The 21,048-nt window shown below is 37.0% G+C and overlaps 1 protein-coding gene across 7 annotated transcripts in view; it reads right to left on the bottom strand.

Moving 5' to 3' along the window:
• Positions 1 to 21,048, bottom strand: part of AFDN (afadin, adherens junction formation factor) — a 213,834-nt gene that overhangs the window by 13,625 nt on the left and 179,161 nt on the right. For 4 of the 7 annotated variants that reach the window (XM_065400880.1, XM_065400877.1, XM_065400878.1 and 1 more), the window contains 8 exons: positions 15,019 to 15,084; positions 14,755 to 14,828; positions 14,022 to 14,140; positions 12,636 to 12,830; positions 12,261 to 12,352; positions 11,598 to 11,786; positions 8,092 to 9,090; positions 590 to 724 (listed from right to left, as the gene is read on the bottom strand). In XM_065400880.1, the coding sequence (XP_065256952.1) occupies positions 590 to 724; positions 8,092 to 9,090; positions 11,598 to 11,786; positions 12,261 to 12,352; positions 12,636 to 12,830; positions 14,022 to 14,140; positions 14,755 to 14,828; positions 15,019 to 15,084 (1,869 nt within the window). The remainder of the gene's footprint in view (positions 1 to 589; positions 725 to 8,091; positions 9,091 to 11,597; positions 11,787 to 12,260; positions 12,353 to 12,635; positions 12,831 to 14,021; positions 14,141 to 14,754; positions 14,829 to 15,018; positions 15,085 to 21,048) is intronic. The other 3 variants (XM_065400879.1, XM_065400882.1, XM_065400883.1) reach the window with 2 other exon arrangements.

The following is a 21,048-nucleotide window of genomic DNA, read 5'->3' as shown; positions in this document are numbered from 1 at the left end:
TCTGAAGGTAAACTCTAGCAGTGACAACCAAGCTCAGGGAGGACACTTAGGGTATGTCTTCACTACCAGCCAGATCGGCGGGCAGCGATCGATCCAGCGGGGATCCATTTATCGCGTCTAGTCTAGACACGATAAATCGATCCCTGAGCGTTCTCCCGTCGACCCCTATACTCCAGCTCGGCGAGAGGCGCAGGCGGAGTCGACGGGGGAGTGGCAGCAGTCGACTCACCGCAGTGAAGACACGACGGTAAGTCGATCTAAGTACGTCAAATTCAGCTACGTTATTCACGTAGCTGAAGTTGCGTAACTTAGATTGATCCCCCCCAGTGTAGACCAAGCCTAAGCCTGAGATTTCTGTTGTGTTATTGTTTGAGAGTTACCAATAAATACAAAAGCTGTGAATGATATGAATCTGGACATTAACTCAGGGTCTGTCTATTCTATTTTGGATGGTAGAGGGTCTGAGCCCATGAATATTACCATCATGTTAATATATTCACCTCCCCCCTACAGCAAACCAAATTGTTAATGGTCAGGCTAAGTAGGTGAAGCCTACAAAGAATTCTTGCTGCACTCAGAAGACCATAACCTTTTCTTCAGCCTCTCTCTTGGTCCGCTCCTCCTCCTGGCGCCGGCGCTCTTCTTCTTGCCTGGCCCTATCTTCTGCTTCTCGTTTACGCATCTCTTCTAACTGTTGCTGCCGTCTGCGCTCTTCATCCTGTAACTAACAAAGACTTGTCTTTAATTGTTTATGAAATCACCTCCCCCTGGATAAGTCAGAGAGCACATATACCTGGAGCATTCATTTTAAAAACTGACCAGTTTAATGCAAAGCACTACACTACAGCAGACCAATAATGTTTTCCCTGTCCAACTCTGATTTATTACATTATATTTTCCCTGAAAGTCCCTAAAAACCATACAGAATTTCTAATAATTGTTGCACATAAAGGATGAGAAATGTATAGAAGGGAATGTACTGCTTTCTTTTCACTGCTGAACTGTTACAACAGCTGTACACAACCAGAGAGACTTTTGGAGACACAGACTGTGCAGTTCCACCTACATTTTGGCATTATGGGAAATTCTACATATAGTTAACTAAAATGAATCAGCAGAACTCTATTAAAAAACTACCTTGCTAGTATGACTGTACAGATGCGTACTGGACCCCTACAGAGGTACAGTTTGACTTACAGTCGAGACCGCTTCAGTAACAAGCGTTTCACAGGTGAACTGAAATTAGACATTTGGAATCAACATTCCACAGCTTCAACAGCTAACAATTAGATCGGGATTTAAGCATTGAAAAATCTTGACTTTTTAGTCATGGGGTCAATCCATTTAAAGTAAGAGGCTCATGTGGCAAGTCTACCAATAGCCTCAAAAGATAAATAAAAAGTCTCCCAGTGTTTCTACAACAGATGCGCACTAGGAAAACAGACAACGAACCAAGGCTTTGGCTACTTGAATCTAACATTGCTAATATATAAACCTCAGATAAATGTATATACAATTGTCTATCAGACATAACAATGCACTGGATCAGACAAATTAGCACCACTACAAATAAATTTTTGCATGGTTCACTGAAGCGGTCAGGAACTGCCACCTATGATGGAGAGTGTACTCATTGGGATAACAACTATCTCTAAAGTACAGAAATTATCTGCCATCTAAGTTGAGTCATGTTTCTTATTGCTATGAGCTTATATTTTTACATTAAACTTTTCACAGTAAGATTTATTAAATTGATGTTAGGTCTGTGTTTCCTAAAGCTGTCATAATGTTTACATGTGGTTTTCTGCTAAATATATTCAGTCTGCTCTTGTTCATAGTCAAGCAGTTTATGCACATACATGGTATGTCTACACTGTGATTAGACACCTGTGGCTGGCCTGTGCCAGCTGACTCGGGCTCATGGGCTGTTTAAGGGCAGTGTAGATGCTGGGGATACAGCTCCAGCCAAAGCTCTAGGACCCCCCACCTTTCAGGGTCCTAGACCTTGCGCAGCAACCCGAGCGTCTACATACCCCGACAGAATACAGCAATAGTGGGAAAGTGGAACTTTAGAGACAGTGATATTTCTCTCCCTATTTCCCATCTATTTGAGCATGTAACTCCCATTAACACCAACAGAAGGGAGGATATGCATTTGAAGACAAAAGACCCTTTAAACTTTCATTTTGATATCCAGTGTGTCAAATATTGAGTGATGGCTTCCTAATGTTGCAATGGAATTTTTTAAACTGAATCTAAACGATTCTATTGTTCTATTAAATGACCACAATCAGATTTATAACTATACAATTTCTTGTTCAAATATTTAACCTAAAAATTGAAATAGCTAGGCAAAATTCTGTAAAAACATTAAAAAATATTCAGTTTCTCATTTATCTGATTAATCTTTCCTTAACTGGCAGTTTCTTTGCTAACGCCCTGAACACTGGATTTACTTATGTGTATCTGGTGGGGGTCTGATTGTAGGTTACATCCTCTATAGAGCACTGTTGTCTCATATACCCTTACATGCATAACTAAATCAGCTGATTATCAAGCATGCATTTCAAAGCTGAGAATTCCTCTGATTAGATGGTCAAAGTTACAAACATCAGAGTGTGCCAATCTTTCAAGACCAGTTCATGGTCGTCAAAGTGATGTTTTTTTTTTTTTTTTTTTTAAATAAAAATGATTTAGTATTCATATCGGCATGTATCTGGTGAATATTTTTCAGAGGATGTTACTTTCTTGTAACTGGAGTTCAAAGGTAAGTGGCTTTTGTAGTTCTTGACACTGCACAAAGGTAGAGGGAAGACTCAAATACACTCAGTACAATAGGGAAAGCAACTAAACAAGTTTTATAAAATATCTGTTATAAAAGAATAGATCTGTTAATAAAAAAATCTTATCACAATTAAAAGCCTATTGGAATAAAGATCTCTTCTTCCCTTCCCCCTTTTACAACAATTCACCAATTTAGCATAAGAATTAATCTTATGGTACCAAATAATGATATGGAAGGGCAGGAGAGATGAAAAATTCAGAAAAAAATGTCCTCAAGAAAAATACTTTTTTTGCACTCAAAGAAAAAAATTGGCAAAAATAAGTCTTAATGAGAGAATAAAGGAGAACTTTTTGACTTTGTCCCAAACACTTAAAGAGAAATATTATTTGTATTTCTAGAGCACCAAAATAAGAAAAAACCACCCTATGCAACGTGCCAATTTTGGAGTTAATGTCAATGTGTTGACCACAGTAATTTTGGAAGGACAGCTGTATCAGGTAGGAATGTGCCAGCCAGATCAGAGGTTATTCTAGACCTAAATCCTAGGAAACAGGCCAAGAGTGAGAAATTAGGCTGAAGTCGTAGAGAATCGAGTGATCACTACAAGATGACACCTCACTCTGTATTACCTACATAACTAGCTTCTATTTAGCAGTAGTCATACACCAAGAAAGGACTGTTGAGATGGCAAGGCTCTCCATACTGCTTGAAGCAATTAGCTTTTGTGACGGTGTACAACGGTGTACTACACTAACCCTACAAGCGGTAAGTAAGGCACATTTAATTCCTACATTTTCAAAACAGTGAGAAAATTTACCCACAAGCCCCATTTACATCAATAGGACTCTTGCAATTAAGATTCTCATGCACTAGTTTGAATATTTAGTCTTTTCTTATTTTTTTTTTTTTTTTTTTAAGTTTACACATCTGTCTGGTCTGACATTCAGTTAAAGGGACACCCGTCAATATAACTTCTCAAGATGCACAGTACAACTCAAGACCCACAGTACTGCTTACGTGAAGAGAGACATGTTACATGTAATATGAAAACAAGTTCATTTGTTCTATATTCAGTACCTCCCTTAAGCATTTTTTTGTTTAAATAGTAAAGAATAGAAAAGAAGCTCCGTATACACAGACATACAAGAGTAACTGTAACAGCTCACTAGGTATAGAAGCATGAACTTTCCCTTCTCCTCTATCCCAGGTAGGTTAGTTTACCATATAAAATGTCAAGAGTTCATCTGGTCCCATAATCCTTGGTTTCCTGTGTGGCCAACCTGGACTTCTAATACAGTCTAGCTCAGAACAGCAGCCAAGCAGCTTCTTCCAAGTTGTTCCCTCTAATAGAGGACTATATCATGACACTGCTAATTCTTCTCACATAGTACTGCTGTGACATGCTCAGTGTGTAGTAGCCCAGACTGCACAAGTACCAATTATGCTCTCCAGTTCTCTCAGGGCAGCATGATGTGCCTCTGCCCAAAACTTAATACACAGCTTCAATAAACGAAACATCTAATCTTTAACTAGATAGCCTATTTCCCTTACATGACAGTCCAAGGGGGTAAAAAAAGGAAATCAGTGCTAGAGTATTAGGAGCTGTTGAGCTTAATTCATGGGAATGGCTTGCGTGCACTGGACTTCAAATTGTACAAAATAAAGATGGTGTTGTTAGGAACTTTTAAAAATAAAGTTATAAAATATTTTAAGTTTATCTTTATATAGGGGTTTAATACAGGGGAGGGTCAGTTAGAATTAATAATGGCCCCACAGAATTTAAAAGGAAAAACATCACGAAAACTGACATTTTATGCTTTGAAGTTTTCATTAACCACTTGAGGGCCTTTTTAAACATACAGGTTACACTGTTCATTCTACAGGTCTAAATATACAATGAATGTCCTTCAACTTCATTTTACTGTAGAAAGCAGACAATCTTGGGTACATAAAATGATTGTGGCAGAGATGCAACAAAAATGTAAGGGGTATTATCACTAAAGTTCAATATTGCCCTCCCCAACCATTCAAAAAAAATCAGACAAGATTAAAAAAAACCCTCATGAGATTGGCTTAAAAATTATGAAACTTTTAAAATAATAGATCTGGGGCTCTTTTTGTCTTCTGCTTTTTTGCCTTTAGGCTTCACATTTTCAAACTTTTCTCCAGAACATCGTAAAAATGAAAGCTGAGATTCTCAACACAATGACTCCAGGAATTGGAGCTTTAAGAAAAACACTGACTATCCAAGACATGCGATAAAACCTTGAGAGATGGCAACACCAGAAGCTGGAATATCCATGACTTTTCTGAATGTACTTGTCTCATTCAGAAAACAACTGAGAAAGCTCACCTGTTTTGTTGCTGCCAGAGGACTTTGAGATTGGTTATAACAATAGTAATCTGGCACAGAGATACTACAGTAGTGTTTAAATACATGTTATAAATTAGCTGACGCATACATTTTATAAATTGGTCTTATAAAGCAGTGTTTGCATTTCAATACCAAAATTGGGCAAAATTTTGAACAGTCACTTTTTCATCTTTTGAGTGGTATAAATAATTTGTATCTACAGGACCTGTCCCAAGCATTGGTTCAGATACATGAATTGCATTCAGATTATACCCAATTATACAGTAACTAATTTTAAAGGTGAGAGTTTCTTTTCTAGAGAGCTACAGGAAACATTTCAATTATCTGCTCATTCTCAATGCTGGCAATAGCATTTATGTACTGGTTTAGGGATTACTGCCCTAAAACAATCACTTAAACAAGAGATTTTTCCATCTCAATTTTAAATGTAAATGAATGGTATTGATCCAAATGAAATGGCAGTTTAGGAAAAGAAAGTAAGAGATAGGTTTTCTGGTTATGTTTGTAAATTAGTTGGATATACTAACTCAGGGCAACAGCTCCTGAACTAGTGTTTCATTCTATTACAGAAAAATATCAGAAATTAAGAAAACATATTGTTTACTGCCAATTAATGGAGCAGCTAAACTGGTACACAAAGCCATCACGAGGGAGGATAGGGAACATGACCTTTTAAAGTAATAGGCCATGTACATTTACGGTGTCACTGGATTTAAAAATCTTGTGTATTTAAGCTGCTAAAAACAAGTTCATATAAATTTCTGAAGAATGGCAGGACAAGTTTTCTTTGGTTTAGGACTTAAAATGAAACAAGTGAAACTGAGAAAAGCTCACCCCACAATTTGTTCCTTCCAACTGCTTAGTAAGATGTTATAAATATATAATTACATAGAAATATCAAATACAGAGTTTCATATTAGATCACAGCTGCAAACAATTCAAAGCCACGGGCAGAACACAACAATTAAAGAAGAGAAGCAGGAGGAGAGGAGTAAGAAGAAGAGATTTAGAAACATTCAAAATGCATGCTTACAGTTAACTTACTGTATCGCACCTTGATTCAGAACACCCCAGAAATGGCAAAGACAACATCCAATGCATTTTGGATCATTATTAATAAAGAAAACAAAACAAAAATATCAAGACGGGGAAGAGGTATTGAAGAGAAAGAAACAAGAACATACCAAATCTAGAACAGAGATTGCTGGCACAGCAGTCTGCTGCAGGTAATAAAAGAAGGGAAAAAAGAAAGATGCACAGTGAAAATAAAGGTAAGTTTAGATTTGCACTATGCCCAAAAGCATTTCCCTTTGATTTGATACTTCAGCTGTTTTAGAAAGATATTAAAAAAAAGGAATTGAAGAATTTTGGACATTAGATTGCTGAACTGTCTGAACAGCGAAAACCCCAGTGTCCTAATGGTGATAACATTTCAGATTAGCTATTCAGACACTCAAAAAAACAAAGCTAATGATGATGCTAGAGATACTATTTTTATTTGCATCTCTGGCATTATAGATAATGACATACAACAGAAGTGCAGACATTATCTTTAAAAAAGAGCAAGCAAACAGCTAACTTTAGTCTCTGTAGGAAACTTTTTACATGTTATAATTCAGGCTAGGACTGTGTAAAGCCACTAATGTTCTAAAAATATTGGAAAACCTCACTGACAGCTAATATTTAAAATTCATCCCTTATGGAGAAGAATAATATAATGTTATGCAATACAGCTGGCTACTCAACCCATTAATGATGTGTTTTTTTAAGCCAAGCAATAATAAAAACGTTAACAGACTTTTCTGTGCAAATAGCAGTTTTAGATGGAATTTTATGCCCATAGGTAACTGCTTATGTGTTACAATCACAAAGTTAGCAACACTGGCCAAGGATATATTTAGCCTTTCCTTTCATCAGTTTGTAAGTGTGGGGTATTTATTGCTTCAAAACAGTAATAAAGTTAGCCACAGGGTAAAAGGAAAGCAACAGACTATGGCAAGGGCACAAAGATTAAGTTTAGGAATTAGTGCCAATGGAGTTAATACAAAGCCAAAAGCTGCCAGAAAGAATCCGGAAGAAAAAATACTTCTCTTAATCTGACAGTTATTCTACGTCAAATAAATGTGCACAGATGTTTCTTAGTGCTTGCCATTTGCTTACTAAGGAACTGATTAGGTCAACTCTTAGGACAAGTAGCAGTAAAGATGCTCAACAAACTAAGAAACTAGTTTATAAGTCCTTCAAAGCAAAAAACTCTCAACTTGCAAATTCAGTATTCCTGGGGTTATGATTCATAAGAAAAAAAATAGTTTCTATATGGAAACAGTTTCTCAGTGAAGACAGAAAGGGCAGAATAACTTTAACAGATAGCAAACAGTTGCATTACCTTCTTGCATTTAACAGCTGTAAATATCAAGGGCTTTCACCACTAAAGAAGCCAAATAAGAGCTATCAGAGAGTTAGAATAAAATAAAGATACTAAAGAAACACTGCCCTTTTTTGTCCCTTCCCCAAAGACCTTCATTTTTATCCTCCATAAATAAAACTTCCAGAGCATACACCAGGCATCAACTTGTGTACGTTACTTTGAGGGAATTACAGTCAATAACTACCTCTTCCCCTATATCTAGGGGGAAGGGATAGTCATTTCTCTGAAGGAAAAGTTTTACAGCCAGGGAAAAAGATTTTGCTCTCATCTTTGCAGTTAGTCGCTTCATACTTTTATAATACACCACTTAACTGGCCAAACCAAGGTAGTTTACAATATTTTTCTTTAGCATTTTCTATATAATGAAAGACAGGGACATTAAGACAGTCCAGTCCTCCTTTATCCTGTGACAATTTCAAATTTCGTTTAACCAGTCTACTAAAGAACACAAGTTTAAATAAATGTTTGCTATACTTGTGCCTAGAAAGGATTACCCCCTTTTACCCTTGCTCTTTTTTCAGCCTCCAGCCGTTGCATAATTAGCATGGTATCCACATCATCATCTTCTTCCTCGTCATCATCCTCATCCTTTTGCTTTGACTCTTGAAGTCGTTTCTGGAACTGCCACTCGAGCATAAGTTTGCGCAGGCGATCGTTCTCTTCTGCTGTACGGTCGGGCTTGTTTTGAAGTTCCTGAATCTCTTTACTCAGCATGTCCACAATGTGCATCTGCTGTTGCTTTTCTAGCTTCTCCTTAGCATCCCGTTTCCAGGGATCAGGAGACAAGCTATCACTGGAGGACAGTTCTTCTTTGCTGATGGTGATGTACTGCAGATCTCTACGTTCGATGGTTCGGGGCTGCTGTTGGGGCTGTAGCTCTCGAATGACAGTGTCCTGGGACCTCTGCAATGTTGAAGGCTTTTCTGGTTTCACCTGCTGCACAGAAACAGGAGGAACCATAGGCTGAGTACGCATCTGGCCCAATTTCCTTTCCTGCTCACGACGCTTCCTCTCTCGCTCTTCCTCTAGACGCGCTTTTTCCTTTTCATACCACCGCTGATGCTCCTCTCTTTTTTTACGTTCTGCAGCAGCTAGTGTTCCTAGCTGGTTTGAAGGGGGAGGTGGAGGCAGAGGCAAAGGCAAATCCATTTGCAGTCCATCAAAATCAGCTGCATAGTGCACTGGTGGAGGAGGGGGAGGTGGAGGAAGGTCTGTTCTGATGGGTTGGGAAACTGCCACTGGTGTTGGCTGGTTGATAGCTGGAGTTTTCCAACGGCCAGGTCCACTTTTGGTTAAACAAGAACCCGGGGAAATAGATTTGGAGGAGTGGTTCAGATGCTCTTGGCTGGATGTGCTGGAATCCACAGATGAATTCATCCATGGATCACTGTCTGACTTTCGATCAATGTACTCTACATCCTTTCTTATAACCACCTCCAGACGATTCCTCTCTGGTTGGAAAACTTTATCATCTCGAAGTTCTTCCTGGGAATGAGCTGCACGCTGGAAGAAATAAAATAAAGTATGCGTATTAGTTAATCTGTATGTAATAAAATTTATATCCAATAAAAAAAATAATGGATGATAAAAAATGCATTTCTACAAGACAAAAAGCCTTCTTATCAATACATTTACTCTTTTTGGTAAAGTAGAGAACCTTCATAACTAGCAAGTTTCCAAGAATTTAATGTCCGCACCACCACAAAATCACTGAGCCTTTTAAACCATGCAAGCCTAGGAAGACTTTGTAAGCTCTGAGGCAGAGCTGTCAAGCTACACTGAGGGAATGATGAAAACAAAGCAGAGCTCATGCCAGCAATCTCCCCCATCTCACACAAGTTCTCAGGGCTATCCTGATCAGCTCTTACCCACTTACAAACACACTGGCAGCCTCCAACAGTAACTCAAGTGCAATAACTCTTCAGTCCAGCCTACTGCTGGGCTGGCAAACATTTTTCTTTCATGAACACAGACACACAAACAAGGAGCGCTGAGGGAAGGGGGGGGGGAATCATCCACCCCCCAATTGGGGGCATTCTCCCCTCTCTTGCCACTGTGAGAATCATTTGGGGTAGAGGATGTGGGTGCTTAGATGCCCCACCTTACTCAACTACCTCACAGGAATATTAAGCATTTATTAGTTTGTATACTTATAGCATTTTAAAAGATGTCAAGCACTAACTACTATTACTGCATAGAAAGTGGGAATTCAGTTGGATATGAAAAATATTCAAACATGATTAGGCTGATGAAATCTATTTAAATATTTTATTTTTTCTTGAAGCAAATATTCATATTTTTGAGGATTAGAACATTTTCAGTATTGACAAAGAACGTACAGACTTTCCATAAGTGACACTGGAGGAGACTAACAATGCAAACTTCTCCATGCTGCCCAACCAATGACCTTAACCATGAACTAGAAAGAATGCCTTGTTTGGGATGAAAGGGTGTATTTTTTATGCTCTATTAGTTCTGTAGCTCTGAACACACAGCTACTTGTGTCAGAAGCACTGGGAAGATGCACCTAGCCAAATAGTTTTCTAATAACTTATGCATTTAGATGATAAAACAGGCATTTTAAGTCAGTCATTAGTTACTGCAACTTTCATGACCACAGCTCCAAATATAATTTAAATGAAACTGCTCCTTAAAAGTGAATAACTAGTTAATTTGACAAAAAATAACCAGAAGAGACCATTCACTAAAATGATTTTACAAAAATGAAATTATTCTGAAACTGAGAAAAATGATGCTTTTTAAAACAAAAATAAAACCCTATAAAAACAACGCTTGTGGATTTCATTAGAAAGTAATTGATGCTGTGAGATTTTTAAAGCTGATTTATTTTAACAATGAAATTTAAAAGCATTGATTGATATGTGTTGTGAAAACCTAACGTACTTTTCAAGTACTTGTGAAAAACAAACTCCCAGCCATTTGTTGCTTTAGTAAAATGCATTTTTTCTGGCGGAATCAGGGTTTCAAGCTGCAACTCACGGTCTATACCTATCATCAGCTTTCTAAATGTGGGGTATTTAGGTGTTGATGTTTAGCTAAAATATTTTTATAGCAATTAGCCATAATATGATGTGTTAATTTCCATCTTAAACCCTCATGAAAGTTAAATGAACACTGGGTTTGCGTTCTAAATTCTTAACAGCTGTGAAAACTGGAAGTGTACTATAGGCACCAACTGCATATCAGCACAATCATACTAAGGTTTTACCTATAATCCTTTCTCAAGTGATTACTGCATTGACTTCAGTGGCACTATTGGCATGAGTGAGGATTACTCTCACAAGTAAGGTTTCCAGAGTCAGTTTCCTACTTTTTTTGTAGGATTGCTACCTCAAGAATCAAGAAAGAAAAGCTTTTCGAAAACTACATTAGATTTTAGCACCCAATTCTAAATCTTTTCTGTGCTTATTATGAATGCTGAGGGACGCTGTATGGTGGTTTAACAGAGGAAGATGGTGGGTGGGCACTACTAGTGTGGGAGATGGGAGACCCTGGTTCAATTCCGTGGTCCACCGCAGATTTCCTCTGAGGTGTTGGGCAAGTCTATCAGCACAATAGAGAATTATAGTTCTCTCCATCTCCTAGGAGTATTGTGAGTATACATTAAATATTGTGAGAATGCAAGACTCTGTGGTAAATGGTTTCCATAATAGTACAACTGGTGCACTGTTTTTATAATGAGAGGCACAGTTTACAAGTGACTGAAGTAAATACATTTCACTATAGACCTTGGGTTGGTTCTGAACTACAGATATTTCTCTGCTCCACTTTAAAAAAAATAAAAAAAAAAAGCCACATCAACAAAACTACATGCAGGCACTGGGGTCTGTCTGTTTAAAACTTCTTGTGGAACTGGCACCTTAGTTTGCTTTTTAAAAAAATTATTAAATGTTTTGAAAGAGAAAACCTAATATTTTGTATTTCTTTGTCTTCAGCAATCAGCAAACAGAAGGGAAAGGTTTTTACATTCTTGACAGATTATTTCTAACCTGCATTGCAGCACTAATTGAGTGATTACTCTCTGCCTGGATCTGTGGTTTGTCTTCATAACTCGGCCACTGATTCTGAGCAGGACCCATTCGATCCTGGGATTTTGAAGCTGGGAATGTGAAATATTCTCTGGTATAGGTTTGTGTTGGTATAGGATAAGCTTCAGGTCTTGGTGGCAGTGTCTGCTCCTGTAAAAGATAGAGAGAATAGGTTAAAACTTATCTATCATACAGATTTCTGCAGATTTTATTTTATTTTAACTTCTAATTTCTTTTTTAACAAGTATAGTTTTAGGCATTGTTCTTATTCCCAGCTTCAACCAAATAAATATGATTCTAAGATTTTCTAAGAACAATTAAATATAGACTAGTAATTATGATTCAGGGTCTGAGTGCTCTGGAACTAAATGCACAATGCTTATTGCATAAATTTACTTATAATAATCAAAAATTCAAATGGCAACGCAATAACCACAATTTTGTGACAATTTCTGTTGCTGACTGAACAGCAGCAAATAAAGCAACAGTGAAGAAGAATAAATACAAATAATTGAACAGTGGCATTCTATTAAAAACCTTCAATAAAAACCTCAGCTTAACCCTCCTACTTCTATTGAAATTTAAGTGACGTTAACAGCCAATCCTTTTCTTGCCATTTCTGACCTCTGTACAAAGATTTCCAGTAGAGACTGAAGTTATCTTGGTGGTCGCTCCAGCAGCATAAGCATTCTTCCCTCCAGGGCTTGGTGGCTGATCTATTAGAGAGTTGAAGTAAGCATTGTTAAACATCAGTAACATAAATTTGGCATATGTAATAAAACAAACCAATTAAACTTCATAATGTGGCAATAATAAAGCATTAATTGCATTAGTTGTAATTACTCTTTAATGAATGACTTTCCCCAAATTTTGTTGCAGTTATTACTGTCAGTATTTCAAATGTAGTCTACATTTTAATCAAGTCATCTTCCCATTTTTAGATTTCAAAGACTACTAATAATTTGCATGAAAAAAGAACAGAAGTGAAGTTTAGCTTACTTGCTACATTGGGACTGGAGCGGTGATCAGCTCGATTCTTCATCAGTCTGTCATCCCCTGACAGCTTCTTTGGTTCATTATACTCTGTCCAAGGCAGCTGAGGGCTCTCAGGTGACCCATTTTGAGCAGAATTATTATACAGCTCAAAACCTTCACTCTTTGGTCGAGGTTTACCTGAGCCACGGCGGTCCGAAACTGCAACAGATTAAGACTTTTAAAATTTTTGTTCTTATCCACTTGAACAACAGTTTCCTATTTTAGTCTGGTTTAAAAAAAGGTTACTTAACTTTTATAGCTAAAATGAATCTTCTAGTAAAACATGCTGGATTTTAAAAAAGTTAGAATTCTTCAGATACAGGCTTCAAAAAGGTTTTTGAAACAAAGACACCATAATATTTGGCAAAGCCAGATGCACTTTTACTGAAAGAAGTCTCTTGATTAATCTGAAAGGCTTATGGTGTCTGGGGTCGTGATGTAAACTGCAGTAATGAGGGTTTATTCTTTTAACTCTTTCCTTCCTATATTGCAGCATTCTTTAATAATCTTTAGAAAGCTCTCATATTATAACAATCAAAATTTGTATAAAGTTGCCACATGGTCATTAAAATGCCACCTCTGAAAGAAATTTTTGATTTATATAGGGGGGTGGGTGGGAGAAGCAATTATTTGGAAAAAATACCAAAGAATCCTAGCTTTTAAAGGATCAGATCTAGAAAATTAACAACTGTCATTTCAACATGATTCTCAGTGAAAATCAATGACCAAACATGGCCCAATGGCTTCTGTTTTGTTTTAAAATTATTTTACTGGTAATCACAAGTATCACAGCATCTTTGCAATCAGTGTTCTTTTGGAGAGGGAGAAAAAGTGAATTGAATTCTTGGTCCCTTTGTGAATTTTGTGTATTCCATTTATTTAGATTGTAAATTCCTCTTACGCTTAAATAAATTATATAGTATTTGTACTTAAGTGTTGATAACACATTTACTTATGATTAGAACGGTGTCTGTACTATAACTTTAAACAATGGTTACAACTGAGCTCACTCCTTGGTATGAGAAGTTGCATTGCCATTCCATGGATTCTACATCTGTTTAAAATGTAAAATTTTGGGTATAAGATACTAAACCACTGCTATCAACAGGAACATATGTATATATGTTTTCTCCACCTCTTCAAATTACTCCCAGAAGCACATGCGGAAATCTTTATGAGATGAATTATGTAACTCATGTACATTACAGGAGTAAAATGCTACGTCTTCTAAGTGTTCATATTTCATTGTGGATTGTTGAGGGATTATTTCTCCCTTTCACCAGTGTTGGGGAAAAGGGCCTAAATTTGCAGCACTGTCTTATGAAAATGTTAATCAGTTATTTATTTTACCTCTTTGCATCATTGGGGATGGCTGATTAAGCAGGGTTGCCAGACCATGGTAAATTGCTCCTTGTTTTGCTACTTCTAGGGTGACTACAGAACCTGTTCTTGTCATGAGCTCTGCTGCCCTGTGACAGGAGTCAAACAGAAGAGAACTAAGCATAGCATTATTTAAAAGTAATCTCTATACAATTCTTTTTATGTCACTGTTGCTAAACCAAGCATTCAACAATATTTTCTGTTTCACCACAGCATTTCTTTTCTATTCAGCTTCACACGTAAGTCACTTATCCTCTTTGGACAATCAGAAAATAGCGTCTAGAGGACGTATGAATATAAAATGGGAAATGTATGCAGGCAGTTACTATTCCTAATTTCCACAGTTCAATGCCAGATGTCAAAATCTTCAAGACAAAAGCTAGGACCAGTTTGCTTAAAAGATTTTATACTATGAATGAGAATATACACTTTAAGAATTTAATACAATGATGTTTCTATACGGATACCTGTACCACAACTATAGCAATATTTGTTCTGAACATACTAAAATAATGGAGTGATGAACTTTTGTTCCTGAGGCTATATGGAACCAATATAAACCAAGACAGAAATATCCTTAAGTCAAACTAATATTTCTGTACCAAAACTAACCAAGCCCTTCGTTCACTGCACACAATCTCTCTCTATTTTTACAAAGAGTATTCGCTTCCTCAACTCACATCATCTGAAAGCAATACTGTACCTTTCTTGGGACAGACCCACTAAACTTCGACCATCCACGCTGAGCAACTGATCCCCTGCAGCTAGCCGACCATCCTAATTACACATTCAAGGAAGAAAAACAAACACTTTATATACACAATCCTTACACGGGCTTAATCAAGATAAATGTAAATACATTTTATTAGTCCAATGAAGAGAATTACAAATGTTTTTATTGAAGTAATCTCTAAATTTGACTATTTGATAGATTTTAACAACTTTAATATTTACAAACATTACTAACCACATCGGCAGCACCTCCTTTTACCACAGACTTGACATAGATTCCAAGTTTATCTTGACCTGCACCCTGCAGATAAAAAGACATTTATGAGGTCATATTTAAATCTTCTCTTTTGTAAGAAAGTGCTCCATGAATCTGACTGTTACATTAATATATCAACTCTGACGTTTCATTATTTTAAAACTTCCCCAACTTACAAAACCAGTGATATGGAAAAAGTTCACATCTTCATAACACCAAAGAAAGAAAGAAAAGGTGTTAATATTTGGTTTCTTGAAACTGTAGCAACTAGAGTACAGGCAAAGGTTATTTGGTTCCATGATAATCAGAAGACTAGGAATAATCCAACAAGAAAACAGGTTTATTAAACCTGTGCTTAACAGTTAACTTTTAATCCTTTTTTAATGAAAGGATTTGTAGTTTTATAGGTATATTTATTAATCCAATACAAGGGCCTGGTTGTATCCTCAATATCCCATGGTACACCAAAGCATTACACTGCTACCCTGGCCATCTGGCTGGTGAAACAGAGAGCAGTTTGGAGGTGACTTATTTAACCTTGAGATGACAAAGGAAAGGGAGAAAAGAGCATTGTAAGTTCTCTGGGGCCGAGTCTGTCTTTCACTACATATCTGTAAAGCATCTAGCACAATGGGGCATCTAGGTGCTAATGTAACACAAATAATAAATAATGGATACAGGAGAAAGGAGAGGAAATAAAAAAATTCACTTTCATAGTTGACAGGTCCAAAATTTAAATCTACTGTAAAATGTACAATTGTATTCTTAATGCCACCTTCTTGCTTTCTAAATGTACCTATAAAAAACCTAGAAGAAGACATGTGTAAGCATACATTAAAGTCATACTGTTGTGCAATCATTTCACATGCACTCACATGCAAGCTATTACGCAGTGGATTAATCTAACGTTGGGGGTACCAGCTTCAAAAGTGTCACGCTAAGTATAACAATGGGAATGTGACATTATTATTTACTACAGTGATCTGTGCCTTTTTTAAACTGCTCTATCAACTGAAGTCTACCAGTGGCATTGCTAGTGAAACGACAACATATTTTCAGCTGAGATAATACATATATAAAATATTCCTCCTCTGAACAACATCCCAAGTTACTTTGTTATAGAGCAGAGGCTCTCAAACTGGGGGCGGGGGGGGGGGGGGGCAGGGGGCATGAGGATTTGTTCGGGGGGGGGGGGGAGGGGAAAGGCCATGAGAAGCTTTAGGAGAGTGACAGCTGCTGGACGGGTGCATAATTCTGAAGGCAGCGCCGCCGCCAGCAGCAGCAGAGAAGTAAAGGTGGCAATGCCATATCATGCCACCCTTACTTCTGTGCTGCTGCTGGCGGCACTGCCTTCAGAGCTGGGCGCCCAGCCAGCAGAGACCACTCCCTGTTCTGCCTTCAGAGCTGGGTGGTGGTATATGTACTTGTGTGGGGGGTGGGAAATGACTACAGACCCAAAGAAGGGGAGTGTGATCAAATAAGTTTCAGAACCAGTGTTAGAGGGAACACACCTATACTACTTACCAGCATAAATTCAGCTCCACATTTTGATTTATGTATTTGTGATATTTTGGTAGCAGTACTATTTGTGGTATTTCCTGCTTAAAAAAAGATTCTATAATGCTTAAGCCACTTCCATTTTAACTTCAAGCCAATCATGCTAAAAACGGAATTTAACAGTTTTTTTGGAGAGGTAGAGAAGGACTGGATATGTATTAATGAAAACAATAAAATGGAGTTAACTCAAGTTGATCCAAGTTTCTCTTGTTCTAGATTTCACAAATTCTCAAACACATACAAGATAATTCTTCTGAACTCTAAAATATTCAAATTACTAGCTGATCATAATTGCTTTACTTTTATTTTGGTTCTTACTCCCAATAATGCTTTTTAAAAAAATCTGGAATGAGTACTAAAAATAATATAGAAAGCAATAAATCCAATCATTCAATCAAGACATTAAAGGAATATTTTCTATATACCACCTAGAGCCATATAAATATTCACTTTAAAAGCAGTCAACTATACATTTGTGCAAGAGTAACCTTTAAAGTTTAAAAAGCAATCACTTGCTCAACTGGCACTAAACTCACTGCCCCTTCCCCAAACCATCTTTTTGAAGTCTATACAATTTGGCAGTTGCAAAGCAGCACTACCATGTGTACAGGTATCCTCCTTAACTGCAAGTCAGCACACTTACAGAACACTACTGAATTTTAAAAGTCCCAAAAATAAATTACATTTTTAAATCATCTCATTTAGACCACATCAAGGCCCTTCATAGCCTATCCTCACCCGTGCCCTCTCATTGAGATGTCAACTCCTACCTCTGCACTGCCAATGATGCCATCCTTTACAGCTTACTTGTTACATTTCCCCCAACAAGCACTTTTGTGCTGTCTCCCATTTTGCATATCATACATAGGAAGAGCTCCTAGTAAACATGCTCAAAGCCACCTCCCTGTGCTTCAAAAAACTTGACAAGTTGGGCAGCTGTTGTGCTGACACCGCTGCCTACCAAGCTGACCAATATTGTCACACTGTTTCCCTGTGTATCAATTCTGTCTGTATCTGCCTCTTTTCTTATACTTAGATAGCATGCTCTTTGGGGAAAGTATGCTGTTTCAGGTTTTGTACAGTGCCTATCACAATGGAGCATGACTGGGGCTTCTGAGCACTACCACAACACTTATAATAATATGAAGCAACATCCTTCCAAATGCATGGATGTTAACGTCCAGGACTTACATTATGAATACTTTTACACAGCCGAAAACAAACAGGCAACACTGAGGAAAAATGATCCTCTGGGAAGGGCACTAATAGCTTCGGAATTGGGAGACCCAGGTTCATTGCCCTTCTGAGCCACAGACTTCCTGTGACACCTTGGGCACTTAGCCTCTCTGTGCCTCAGTTCCCCATCTGTAAAATGGAGATAAATGGCACGGTCTACCTCACAAGAGTATTGTATGGAAAAATACCTTTAAAATTGTGAGGTGCTCAGATACTACAGTGATGTGGATCATCTAAGTACCTAAGATACAGAGACACTTGTCATTATACCCAAAGAACAGTTTTAAAAATGTGAATTTGACTATGAAAACATATGACCCATATATTATTTCCCTGAGTATCATTTAAGAAAGATACATTACAGTAACATTTGGACCTCTATGGACAGGATATATTATAATACTTTTACCCCAAAGTGAAAGACAACATGGTAAAGTATTCCCTTACATATAAACTGTGTACACTAGTATAATTTGTCAATCAGCTATAGCTAAATAGGAAGTTAATATTTAGACAACTTACTAAAAGAATTCTTTCCAATGGCGAAAGTTTAACTTCCCCCCTTCCATTAAAAAAAACTACTGCACATTTATGTATGAAGATTGTGAATTTGCCTAAAAAGTTGAATTGCAGTAATAAACTGTATGTGTTAATGGAAAGTGAGGCAGTTTAATATATATAAAAAAATCAGGACTGGGAAAGCCAAGTCTCCCAGGAGCATACTACAGGTAAAAATTCAAAATTACTCAGAGCTAGATCTATACCAAAATGTATACAAAATGTGCACAAAACAAGAACATCTACAATACTCTTTTGTAGACCAATTCTGTAAGCAAAGATCTGTCTGCAGAAGTTAACTTCGGAGTTTTAGACCATTTCCTCTGTCTTTCCTCCCACTCAAAATATAATTTTTGAACATTCTTGTATGTGAAAGAATGAATTTTTCCAAGGAAAACAAGAATGCCAAGAGGTCCCGCACTTCCAAAACTTCTATTAAATAGTAGACAAATTTGTCTATAACTAGAAAAGCCATATAAAAATATCACCGACAAAATGCTAGCTACTTTTTAGCACTCATGTTTTTTAAAAAATTCTTATTTTCAACCAAGAGATTACCTGTAGGCAATGCCCAATTAACTGAGGGAAACCTATTGCACGAGTCCACGACAAAACAGTTTTATTAGTTATTTAAACTTCACAAAAATTCTGGAATGATATTAATGCACCAGGATTAAAGAATATTACTGTTACTATTTCTCTCTGTATAAAAATAATGAAAAGGAAAGATGTGGATCCTGTTAATAAATCTACAAGTTCAGGTTCTCTGGTAGGAGTACTACAATAAAAAAGGGTAGCAGAAAATAAAAAATGGTGAAAATATTAATATGACATGCAAATGAACTCCACACAGCAGTTTCACAGGATTGTGTATAATAGTTCAAACCTCTTCAGAGCTCACAAGTTTGGGGCAGTTCCATTCCACATGTGAAATTTTATTAAATGTTGTATATTATACAAAAACCTACATTAAAAGAAAATGAAGGCTGCAAACAAAAGCACTTAAAATTGGTGGTATTACCCCCATTTTATAGATAGGGAACCGAGGCACACAGATTAGTGGAAACTTTCACCTTAATTTTAAGTGCCCAATCTGAGATAACAAGCAACTGATTTATCAAACTACTTGGAATTAAACAGCAATTTATGAGGTCAAGCACAGCTCCCACTGATTTCAGTGGCAGCTGTGAGTGCTCAGCACATCTACAAATCAGACCCCTTATGTTAGGCATCCAGAAAATGAGGAACACACTATTAACGACCACTTGTGAAATGTGTGGTTTAAGCGACTTGACTAGCATCATACAGGAACTCTGTGGCAGAAGGTGGGATAGAAACCAACTCACTAAGGCAGCATTCAACTGCCTTAACCACAAAACTATCCTCTCTCTTCCTGCAATCCTTATTCAACAACAAACAGGGATCCTACAAATAGTCTCCTTCTCTATGAAACCCTTATTTACCCCGAGCAGGTCTATGCTATATAAAATCCTAGACTTCAATAAGCTATCATAGATTTGGTAGCATCTCTGTTCCTTCCAGATTTCCTGCATTTACTAGCACACATGCCTAACTTTACACATGTGAGTAGCTCTACTGACTTGAATTTTGCAGTTCTGACTTACAAAAGTCTGAGCAAATATTTTCTCTCATTTTGATCCAAGCATGTTTGTACCCTCATCCCTGAAACGTGGGTGTGAACAAACCCACAATCAGAGCTCCATTGAAATCACTGGGTTTCACCTGGAATCAAGTCATGAAATTAAGAACGAAACTCACATGAAATGGCTAAACTATGAGTTATGCATCACTAATTCAAAACCATACATTGATTTATGCTTGCCCAAATGGGTCACAAACCTTAAATGAGCCTTTTGATGAAGCCAGAAACAGAAAGATTAAATAGAAGCCTTTAAAAAGTCTCTTCCCACTAAAATAATATATTTTGTACATGCTATTCAGATTTATTTGTCCTATAAAGGTTTGTCATATCTTCATTTTAGTCAACCTGCTCTCTGAAATTGGCACTAGCAACTACTACTTGCATTTTCACTGCCAGTAGCCAACTACTTCTCAGACTATCTACATAACAGACTGACCCTATTTTGTAAAATCACTCCACAACAGCAGCAGTCATTAGGGGAATTAAGAAAACAATGCATTTTACGTAGTGTACAACATTTAAGACTGATTACAACTAAAAGAACGGTCAGTTACCTTACATTCCAGTTTTGGAATCTAGTGACAGTTCTCTTATTTGAAATTAATATGACAGCTTTGAAGTTTGGAATGGGTAATAAGTGGCAAATATCACATTACCGAATTATTGTACACTGTTCTAAAACAAACATTAAACAGCACACAAGTTTGTTTCAAACGTACATAAAGAAAATCTACATGTAATGAGACATTTTATTTGTGTTGCTGACTTTTGGTGAGGTTACAAATTATCTATCTATGAAGCATTTAATAGTTCCTGAATAAAATATAGTGACACTGTGTTCAATATACAAGACTGTATGTAAAATAGGTATGGTAATTAAACTAGGTAATGTTATCAGACTGATAATGGAAGAGAATTTGACCTATGCACTGCAGCATAAATTAAGCTACGTGTTTTATTGTGTGTTGGTTATTATATCAAGTCTCAACTTTGAG

Source organism: Emys orbicularis, chromosome 3 (genome assembly GCF_028017835.1).
Source record: "Emys orbicularis isolate rEmyOrb1 chromosome 3, rEmyOrb1.hap1, whole genome shotgun sequence".
Classification (NCBI taxonomy): domain Eukaryota; kingdom Metazoa; phylum Chordata; order Testudines; family Emydidae; genus Emys; species Emys orbicularis.
This window is presented reverse-complemented; position numbering and strand designations above follow the sequence as displayed.